Raw genomic sequence first — 11,758 nt, 5'->3', positions numbered from 1 at the left:
TCATATATTAAAGCCTCTTTCTACCTCTCTCTCTCTCTCTCTCTCTCTCTCTCTCACTCTCTCTCCCTCTATCTCTCACTCTCTCTCTCTCTCTATCCTTGTCTATTCCTACCCCTTCTCTCTTTTCTATCACTTTCTCTCTCTATCTCTCTATTAATCTTCCTCTTTTATTCTCTTTGCCCTTTCCTTGTCCAACCATCCCTCCCTCCTTCTCTCTCTCTCTCCATCTCTCTCTTTCTCTCTCTCCTCTCTCTTTAGATTCAAGATTTAGAGGTAGCTTTATCTCCTTCTACCCCTCCCTCTCTCAATCTTCTCTCTCTTGTGCTCTCTATCTCTCCCTCTTTCCTTGTCTTTTTCTCTCCCCTCTATCTCTCCCTCCATATTTTCTCCCCTACCCCAAATCTCTCTCTCTCTCTCTCTCTCTCTCTCTCTCTCTCTCTCTCTAATCCCATTCCTGATTCATGGTTCACCTCAGCGTGACCTCACCGAGTCACTCATGAGGACCAACAAAGTGCTGAGTCTGTACACAAAAGGTTGTGCCATGGAGGTAACCAAAACAAGATCACACACACACACACACACACACACACACACACACACACACACACACACACACACACACACACTCAAGCTGCTTTCAATAACAGCCGTGTTTTGACAGAAGAAGCACCTGTGAGTCCAAACGGACAAAAGAATCGGGCGGAAATATTCAGTGGGCGTGGCCCAGACAGTAACAGACAGTAACACAAAGGTGTGTGTGTGTGTGTGTGTGTGTGTGTGTGTGTGTGTGTGTGTGTGTGGTGTGTGTGATCTGTTTATAGGAAGGACAATGCTGGTGTCTAAACACTTAAAGAATGCTGGAGAAAAAGCCCACACACACACACACACACACACACACACACACACCAAACACAAACAAACACGTGTGTGTTACCTCGGACGTAGAGGTTGGCAGGGGCGGAGTAACGTGTTCCGGCGCTGTTCGTCGCCACACACTCGTATTTTCCCTGATCCGACTCTTCACTGTTCTCAATCTGCAGAGCTCCTGAGGACACACACACACACACACACACACACACACACAAGCAATCAATACACATTCATTTACTTTAACAGTATCATTCTATTATAAATATTATTGTTGCTATAGCAACTGCTCGTTCATAGTGTGTGATCACTGATATGAAGATTTCAGTTCAGATCGCTACGTCTTCACTACAGAAGAGTTCTGATGGGGTTCTCGCCGTCTGCAATCCTGAGTTCTAACGTTCTATATACAATTATAGCTTCAGAACCTTCAAGGTCAAGTGTAGAGGTGCAACCTGGGGTTCACACGCACCTGAAGAGCCCTCAAGATCACGTGTAAAACTGCAACCCAAGGTTCATTCATCACGCTCAAACCCTTCAGGTTAGGGGTGGCCGAAGAACCCTCAAGGTCAAGTGTAAAGATGCATCCTGGGAAAGAACCCCCTGAAGGTCAAGTGTGGAGACACAACCTGGGGTCCAAATGAAGTCAAGTGTAAAGAAACAATTGTCGGCCCGAATGTAGCTGAAAAACCCTCAAGGTCAATTGTAAAGATGTAACCTGGGGTAGAACCTTCAAGGTCATGTGTAAAGAAGATCTCAACCTGGCCTACTTTCCAGCATATTGATACAAGGACCCACAGAAGAACCTGAGAGAATTTATGTGCCCAAATGTGATCTGGAGCCTTTTATTCTATTTACCCATGTGCCTCATCTAGAAGGGAATCCAGTCGAGCTCAGTTCCGTCAGCAAACGTACCCCCTCATAAATTCCAGTGTATTTATGGAACTCTGTATGTTTATTTATTTATTTGATAAAAACGGTCCACTCAGGCGCTTGCGTGCACTGATGTAGCAGTTTAACCCCGAATCAGCATATATAAGCTGCAGGAACTCGCCGAGGGGAAACATCTCTGGTGCTACGCCGATGTGGAGTCATTTATCTCACGACTCGACACTTTACATGGGGAATACCTACAAAACAACTTCATCTTCCTGTTTAATAAGGGTTTAAATACACACTTTCGCTTAAATGTTCTCGTATCAGGATAGTAACCGTAACGGCGTTTTCTTTCCCGAGGTGGAGGGGTGGGGCAATTAACGTGTACAGAAAGTCTCCCTGTACCGTTATCGTTTCTATAGAAACGAGTCTCGTTCGCGTGGGGGCTTTATTTGTGTAAATAGATTAAATTTACATCCATGTAAGGAGTCTCCAGTGTCAGTGTACGTTTTCTTGTTATTGTTTCTATAGTAACATATAGAGTCAAGTAGACTGCGTTTAACATGGGGGGTGTCCTCGGTAAGGAGTAGTTTATTTAATTAGCATCCATGAAAGGAGATTCCAGTGTCAGCACTTTACATCTTCACTCCACAGAAGCTCCAGCAGCTCTGGAGGAACCTGGAGGAACGCTTTCAGGACAGAGGAGTTTACGGTTTATGCAGAATGACTAGTTATTTAAAATAATAATTACAATAAAATCAGGAACGCATCCTCGGACGTTTAATTACGCTGTCAGGTGCCATGCCGGAGCGATCTGAGCTCGGATGAAAGTCATTTGTTACAGCTGAGTCAGCACACACTCAGGAGAATGCTGGGAAATGGAATCGAGGTGTTTGCTCCTGACCAGGGGCAAATTATTAATCAATCCCCTGATCGCTCGGCTCTGAATGCCTTTCGATGAACACGTTCGGCTCGACTGGCCTTAGCACGCGAGGGAAATGAAATAAAGAGCAATACAAATGTGGCTTGTGGGGGCGGGGCTGGGGGACAATCTGCCGTGAGTCCAGACTTCCGTTTAACCTTTAATTATAAATGTTTGCAAAGCGCTTCATTTATTGAACGTACACCATTTCACACAGGACCCCCAACAAAAACTTTAGATGAGGTCTCAAAGCGTCAAGAACGGTGTTACCGTGACGACCCTCTAAAACGCCACTACCGAATCCGCAAAAATGATGTCGGATGATGGACGACAAAGAATGTCGGACTTCTCGACACGTGTTCCTTCATCACCCTGTCCTTCAGAGTCCCCTCTTCTTTTAGCGAGCCACAACGCACATTCTTTCTTTCTGAAGTTTGAGGAACATTTTTGCCTGCAGACGTGTCTACTGTACACCCCCTCCCCCCTCCAGCCACACCACCCTGATCCCTCGTCCAGATTGGTCCTGCATTGTTTATCCAATTCTCAACTTGAACTGAAAGCTTTTAATTAATGGATAGACACAACGTTCACACTCAGGCAGGATCGTGATCGTGCAGCGGAGTTGGAAAAGGAACTGATGATTCGCTGGTGGTGAGGACACAGGAAGTGAGCGCATCATGCTGATCACGTTGAAATGGGTGTGGTCATGACGGTGATGAGTATTCAGGAGGTTTGTGGAATGATGTGTGGCGTCTCTACACACAATGATCGTGTTCAGTCAAGCTCCAGCACTGTAATGACGTGATTATGTGCATGAAGACATGCATTACCTGCTCACCTGATTACCCTCTCACCTGCTCACCTGATTACCCTCTCACCTGCTCACCTGATTACCCTCTCACCTGATTACCCTCTCACCTGATTACCCTCTCACCTGCTCACCTGATTACCCGCTCACCTGATTACCCTCTCACCCGCTTACCTGATTACCCTCTCACCTGATTACCCTCTCACCTAATTACCCTCTCACCTGATTACCCTCTCACCTGATTACCCTCTCACCCGCTCACCTGATTAACCTCTCACCCGCTCAACTGATTACCCTCTCACCTGATTACCCTCTCACCTGATTACCCTCTCACCCGCTTACCTGATTACCCTCTCACCTGATTACCCTCTCACCTGATTACCCTCTCACCTGCTCACCTGTTTACCCTCTCACCCGCTCACCTGATTAACCTCTCACCCGCTCAACTGATTACCCTCTCACCCACTCAACTGATTACCCTCTCACCTGATTACCCTTTTACCCGCTCACCTGATTACCCTCTCACCTGATTACCCTTTTACGCGCTCACCTGATTACCTCTCACCCGCTCACCTGATTACCCTCTCACCCGCTCACCTGATTACCCTCTCACCTGATTACCCTCTCACCTGATTACCCTCTCACCCGCTTACCTGATTACCCTCTCACCTGATTACCCTCTCACCTGATTACCCTCTCACCTGCTCACCTGTTTACCCTCTCACCCGCTCACCTGATTAACCTCTCACCCGCTCAACTGATTACCCTCTCACCCACTCAACTGATTACCCTCTCACCTGATTACCCTTTTACCCGCTCACCTGATTACCCTCTCACCTGATTACCCTTTACGCTCACCTGATTACCCTCTCACCCGCTCACCTGATTACCCTCTCACCCGCTCACCTGATTACCCTCTCACCTGATTACCCTTTACGCTCACCTGATTACCCTCTCACCCGCTCACCTGATTACCCTCTCACCCGCTCACCTGATTACCCTCTCAACTGATTACCCTCTCACCCGCTCACCTGATTACCCTCTCACCTGATTACCCTCTCACCCGCTCACCTGATTACCTGCTCAACTGCTCACCCGATAAATTGATTACCTGCACACCCGATTACCTGATTACCCTCTCACCTGCTCACCTGATTACCCTCTCACCTGATTACCCTCTCACCTGCTCACCTGATTACCTGATTACCCTCTCACCCGAGTACCTGCTTACCTGATTACCAGATGCCTTCTAACTTGTTCACCTCATTACCTTCTCACACACTTACCAGTTCACCTGGTCACCTACACACCTGATTATCTGTTCACCTTCCCACCTGCACACCTGTCCACCACCTCACACATTCACCTGATCACATGTTTAGATCATCATGACCTCAGGCAACGTTACCAGTTTTTTTTTCTCATTCCAAATAAAAACTCTCACGCACTCGCAGATCTGATGATGTCAGAAATTTATATATATATTTTTTTCAGATCAGTGCCACAACCTCTGTCGTAAAATCTGAAAGTGGTAAAGAAGGGAATAAATAAATAAAATGGGTTCTTGTTATCGGACTCTTCAGGCGGATGGAGGTGAAGATGAAAAGACACGAAGAGTGAATGGAAACACGTAGACAAGGTTTTCACACATTCATTATCTGGCTGTCTGAGCCGCCTTACCTCGGATCGGTGAACCGCCTGGGAGAAAGGAAACGAACAACAAGACACAGAAGTGGTGTAGGTGGGGTTGGGGGTGGGGGCAGGGGTAGAAAGAAAGAGATAAAGAGAAAAAGAGCGAGAGAGAGCGAGAGAGAGAGAGAGAGAGAGAGAGAGAGAGAGAGAGAGAGAAAGTGGGGCAGTGAGGGCAGAGCGATACAGGGATAGAAAAAGAAAGAAAGAGAAAGAGAGAGAAAAAGAGGGGTGACGAGACAGAAAGAAAAAAAGTAGGGTGGATATACAGAGGAAGGGGGATAAAGAGAAAATAAAGAAGGATAGAAAGTGAGAGAAGAGTCAAATCAAAAGAAGAATCAAAAGTATCAATGTTGGAATCAATAATGAACAGCACTGTTTATAAAACACAAAGAAAAGATACCACACCCACTCAGCCCCGCCCCAAACATGCCCACTCAGCCCCGCCCACGTGAAGAATTTATATTGTGCTTACATTTTTACATATATGTGTAAATAAACCTTCATTACAGTTTGTAATGACTGCTTACTGCACTGAGTGACTGTAAAACATATACGAGTACAATCTTTCTTTATTTCTTTCTTTCTTTCTTTTATTTGTTTTTATGATATTTTATGATGTCGTCCATCCACTGGAACACAGCTCAAAGGACCTTCATGTAACAGGATGCTGTTATTTTATTTATGTGTTTACCTGAGCGAAGCTGTTTTATCCGTCCGTTGCTGCTGTTGATGTCGACGGGAAGAAAATCCTTAAACCAGGAAATTTCCGGATCTGGGTTTCCGCTCGCGGCGCAGAGCATCGTAGCGGTCCGCGTTCGCTCCACCACTTTCAGCTGAGGACCCATATCAATACTCGGGAAACCGGGTGGAATCTGATTCTCTGAAAACACACACACACACACACGTTCAGAAAAGCTCCAGAGCAGTGGATGCAAAAAAATGTAAATATCTGGATTAAAAGTGAATTTATTTTAATAAATGTATTTATTCATACAGACACGTGTAAATATATATATATATATATATATATATATATATATATATATATATATATATATATATATATATATATATATATATACAGAAAACAAATATAATAAAAATACGTTTTAAAAAAGCTTTTATCCAATATCCACCATTTAGCTGCAAGCAAAACATATTTATTAAATCTAAACATTTACATATATAAATATACACATATATGTAAATGTTTAAAGGCATGAAGAGGTGGAGTCAGTGTTTCTACGTTAAATATGAAGAGGCGGAGTCAGTGTTTCAATGTTAAACATGAAGAGGTGGAGTCAGTGTTTCTATGTTAAACATTAAGAGGCGGAGTCAGTGTTTCTATGATAAACATGAAGAGGCGGAGTCAGTGTTTCTATGTTAAATATAAAGTTTATACATTAAATATAAATATGTATCTATGTTGAATATGAAGAGGCGGAGTCAGTGTATCTATGTTAAATATGAATAGGCGGAGTCAGACAGAAGAAGCACTTGCACAGCAGACTCCAACTCCAACTTGGAGTTGATGCTGAGAGCTTTAACGTTTATCACTGCGCAGCAAAAAATGTTTGTTGTCTGCTTTTTTCTGGTGTTGTTTGAACATCCAGGTAGTGCTCTGAGGTTTCACACACACACACACACACACACACACACACACACACACACACACACACACACACACACACACACACACACACACACACACACACACACACACACACACACACACAATACAGTTGATTTCAGCCCGGTCTCAGACATGAGGCTCAGGCCGGTGAGGTCGTCTCGACTGCTCTGACATTAAAGGGATAAGTTCAGGCACATTATTTTTCCCCTGAACTCCAAGCCCGTACGGTTTATAATGACCTGCCGAGCGCACAGGTTCAGACTTGCGGCGTTTCGGAGGAAAGCGTGTGATCCGACAGCTCGTGTGAAACGAGTCTGGCGACTTCCCCGAGCCAAGACTCGCTCCTCCCTCACCTTTTGACCCTGAGGTGTGTTTTGGCAGAAAACAGAGCGCTCCCAATACCTTCAGTTCTTCAGTTCCCGTGTTTATTACCAGCTTCTATTTATAAAAGGTGATGCTTCAAATAACAAGCATTTAACAAGGTGCGATTTGAATGTTCGTGATGAAAGTACACTTTTAACACTCAGTCTACAGAAACAGGACTCAAACACACTTTTAGTTTGATGAAATAAATAAATATATATAAATGTTTTTATGTTTTGATCCGTTCAGTCAGTTTCACTCCACCGCATGAACTCCTCAATGTGACCATGGTTTAAGGTGATAATCCACAGCAAGTGTGAGAGCTTAATAAGGACACACTCATTTCCCAGAAACACCATTACAGGAAACGACCTGTCACGCAGGTGATGAAAGAGGAAGTGGCAAACAACAGCATCTGTTACAGTCAACCGGTTAACGCTTTCACTTCTGACCAATCACGGTCTAGAAGTCAACAAAAAGCCATTGTGTGTGTGCGTGTGTGTGTGTGTGTGTGTGTGTGTGTGTGTGTGTGTGTGTGCGTGAGAGTGTGAATAGTGTTGTTCGTGCAGTGACAGTGTGTGACTTTGGCTGATAAGTTTGGTCGTTTTATGCAAATTCGAAGCCTGGGTTAAGAACGTTATTTGCGTACTAAACACCTCGCGGAACACCCGGGGGAAAAAAAAAGGTTTTTTTGTGGGCGGGGCTTAGGCAAGGCTTGGGTGGGGCTTGGGCGAGGGGACGCCCCACATGTACCGTTGCAACGATATCACACTCAAAAAGGCTACTGATTAAATTGTTTTGTAGAAGGAACGCCTGCTGTTCTGGTGTAGAGACGGTGTTTTAATGAGGACTTAGAGGAGCGATACGACCTCATACGCTTCCTACAGATCATAATGTACTACATTATCTGTCTGAATATGGAAGCAGGCCAGGAGCTGCTCGGATTTCTCCACTCCAGCAGCAATGAAAGAGAGAGAGAAAGAAAAAAAATAAATAAATAAAGGCAGGAGTCTTTGATCGAGTTAGCAGGATCTTGGTAAAATCGCGTGGTTGGAAAAAAAAAGGGGTTGGGGGACGTCGTTCTTGGAAAAAGCAATAGATTTTACGATTTACGAACCTGCTCCAGATGTGCTCCAAACCTGCTCTACACCTTTTTCCCAACCTCAGAACACCTTCTTGAAAGATTCTCTACATATTTTCTACACCTCCTCCAAACCTCCTTAAAATCCTCTCCAAACCTTCTCTACACCTCCTCTAAAACTAACCTGGGATGAAGCTCAAAGCAAAACCAGAAGCTGCTGAGACTGGATGAGAAGATGCCAAATAATAGCTGAAAGTTAAAAGAAGCAAAAAAATCTGGCACACGTCCTCTTACACTTTATTACAGGTAGGGAAACACTGCAGGGTTTTAAAATAAAGTGTGTGTGTGTGTGTGTGTGTGTGTGTGTGTGTGATATGGCAGGGGGATAAAAAGAAAAAAGCAAGAAGAAGGTTGCAACCTCCTGCCAGCTCCAATTACTGAGCCGAGTGCAGCCTGGCAGGCAGGACGACGGCTCTAATCAGAACCCTGCTGTACCAAATCGCTCTCCGTCTTCACACACCACAGCGGCGCGCCTCAGTACATGCTCCGAATACACGCTCTGAATACACGCCCTGAATACACGCTCAGAGTCCACGCCCCGAATACACGCCCTGAGTACACGCTCCGAGTACACGCTCCGAATACACGCCCTGAGTACACGCTCCGAGTACACGCTCCGAATACACAGTCCAAGTACACGCCCCGAGTACACGCTCCGAATACACGCTCCGAGTACACGCTCCGAATACACGCCCCGAATACACGCCCCTAATACACGCTCAGAGTCCACGCCCCGAGTACACGCTCAGAATACACGCCCTGAGTACACTCTCCGAATACACGGTCCAAGTACACGCCCCGAGTACACGTTCCAAATACACGCCCTGAGTACACGCTCCGAGTACACGCTCTGAGTACACGCTCTGAGTACACGCTCTGAGTACACGCTCCGAGTACACGCCCCGAATAGTGGACATGTAAAGAGAGGATGTGGAATTTTGGAAAGAGGACGTGGAGACGTGTGGAGAGAGGACGTGGACATGTGAAAAAAAGACGTGGACATGTGAAGAGAGGACGTGGATGTGTGGAGAGAGGACATTGACGTTTGGAGAGAGGACGTGGACGCTTGGAGAGAGGACATGGATGTGTGGAGAGAGGACGTGGATGTGTGGAGAGAGGGCGTGGACATGTGGAGAGAGGACATGGACGTGTGGAGAGAGGACGTGGATGTGTGGAGAGAGGACGTGGATGTGTGGAGAGAGGGCGTGGACGTGTGGAGAGAGGACATGGACGTGTGGAGAGAGGACATGGGCGTGTGGAGAGAGGACGTGGATGTGTGGAGAGAGGACATGGACGTGTGAAGAGAGGACGTTGAGACGATCATGACGTTCATTAAAAGCGCCCCATGAATAAATTATGGGATGTGAAATGATTCCTGCCTTCAGGCGACGGATTAATTGAATAAAACGTGTGTGTGTGTAAACATGAGTAAAATGAGAAAAAATCGCCGTGTGGTTGTCTGCTCACGCTCCTCGGCTTGCGGGTCTTTTCTCACATCATCACGGTTCAGTAAGGGCTAAATAAAAGCGTGGGAGCGGAGAGAAGGTGACGGAGGCGACGCGATGTTCTTGGCCGCGTTCCAGAAACACGCTGTTTATCCGACTGGAGGAAAAAGGTGTAATGCAGGCCGTGACCTTTAAAATAATACACTTTTTCTCGCCGGGCACGAAAGATTCGGCTTCAGCCGCTCCGCCTGACAGGCACTTAATCAATACGGGCCTGCGGTGTCTGTTTTCCCTCTCCTCCCGCTCACTTGCTCGCTAACTCGCTTTCAGATCCGCCGTCCGTCTCCGACTTCCCCCCAACTCCCCGGCGTGATGTACGGCTCTGCCACGGCAACTCGCCCTTTAATTTACACCGACACGCACCACGCTTCGGGAACGTGCGAGGAACGTTCAGGAGATGCTACGAGTGTGTAGGGTGCAGAGTTTTACGGAATAACTCTACTCTGCGATACAATCTCCATCAGATCATCTCCACGTGGCATTTTAAGCACCATAACTAACCTGGTTGCAACCGCAAGTTTAAGTCATCCTCAAGCAGCCGCTCATCAGTCTCAACTTTCTGGAACCTTCTTTCTCCACAGTTCGAACAGGTACCATGTCCTTCTCCATGATGCCTTATTGCACTTGTTACGCCTTTCGTTTGCATATCACTCCAGAGAAAACCGAACATAGATGATCGCTCACATGCCGAGAACACGTGTGTCTCTGAAGAGTTCACGTTTAGGTGCGCCCCCAGCAGGAGCTCGCAACGAGGAGACGCCGAGCCCCGGAGCTAATCAGCAACCGATCATGCAACGTGCAGAAAACTTTCTGGATGCGATAATTGAGGAAGGCCGCACCTGTCGCGTCTCCAAACAAGCTGATTACACCGGAGTCAAGGCACAACGCGAGTGTTAATTAGATATAATGAGTGAAATCGCTGCTCTGTAGGGTTTTAGCAGAATAAAAAAAATGCATTTAAAAAAAAATTACAGGCGGAAAAAACTTGCTTCGTCAACTTTCAAGTGTTTACCGCTAAGTCCGTTTGGTGCTAAACGTTAGTGACGTTGGTTTTATTAGCCCGTGCCTTTCTACGCTTTTTTTAACTTTTTTTCTATCAAGCGGTAAATGGTAGCTGCCTCGCTGCAGAGATGGGTTTGTTTGATCTGTGGGTTGTTCATTTCTTCCCGAGTGAAAGCGTAAGTAAAACCTGTCACCCGAACCGGGGCGAGAGGGATTTAATTAACACGGCCTGCCATGTGTCTCAGTTCTCATCACCTTTCCACAGTCACATTAAAGCAGCCTCCGTCTGCAGCGATTAAACTAAACAGCTCGCCGCAAATTCCCCTGCGTTTTCCTTCCGCTGCGTCGTGTATTCTGACCTTTCTAAACGCTTTTACTCTCTACACTCTCGCACCTCACTTCTGACAGCCGTCACTCATTAACGTTTTCACAACGCTGATTTATGAGCTCTAACTTAAGATACTATTTAAGACCAGATGAAATATTAAACCACACACACACACACACACACACACACACACACACATGTGCACAACATCTGACCAATATCTGACCGATCCCAAGCCAGAACTCAACAGCGTTTATTGAGGCCTATAAAGTTTTAGAATCTTTAAGAATTCTGGTGTCTTCAGGCCTCTTTAGCAATTCCTCGGGTTCTTTGAGGAAGACCGTGAGACACCTTGAGCAATGTTGTGAACTCTTCACTTCCTGCTCTTTATCTGGGCTCATTGTGGGATTCTTTGTTAAAGGTAAATGGTATGCGGTTAAGGATGTTTACTTTGGCAGATGTCCACATGCAGAGTAACTTGGGAGAAAGAATGGAACGGAGATCGAGTGAAGGGGTGGAGCTGGGATTAATTAGTGCCTTCAGGTAGGTTTGGATCTCTTTATGCAGTTTTCTGTGTTTAAATTTGGAAACAAGTGGAAGGAAAGTGGCAAGATGTTTTTA

General features: G+C 45.9%; 1 protein-coding gene and 1 long non-coding RNA gene across 2 annotated transcripts in view; both read right to left on the bottom strand.

Moving 5' to 3' along the window:
• The window catches only part of ptprfb (protein tyrosine phosphatase receptor type Fb), a 96,406-nt gene that overhangs the window by 57,337 nt on the left and 27,311 nt on the right, over positions 1–11,758 (bottom strand). The window contains 3 exon segments of the mRNA XM_046876234.1: positions 935–1,045; positions 5,154–5,171; positions 5,857–6,045. Coding sequence (XP_046732190.1) covers positions 935–1,045; positions 5,154–5,171; positions 5,857–6,045 — 318 coding nt within the window.
• Positions 1,060–4,313, bottom strand: LOC124402879. Its single transcript, XR_006928806.1, has 3 exons — positions 4,143–4,313; positions 3,888–3,919; positions 1,060–3,847 (listed from the first exon to the last, which is right to left on the bottom strand). It is a non-coding gene; the product is annotated as an uncharacterized LOC124402879 (long non-coding RNA).

The sequence above is a fragment of the Silurus meridionalis genome, chromosome 20 (assembly GCF_014805685.1).
Source record: "Silurus meridionalis isolate SWU-2019-XX chromosome 20, ASM1480568v1, whole genome shotgun sequence".
Lineage (NCBI taxonomy): Eukaryota > Metazoa > Chordata > Actinopteri > Siluriformes > Siluridae > Silurus > Silurus meridionalis.
This window is presented reverse-complemented; position numbering and strand designations above follow the sequence as displayed.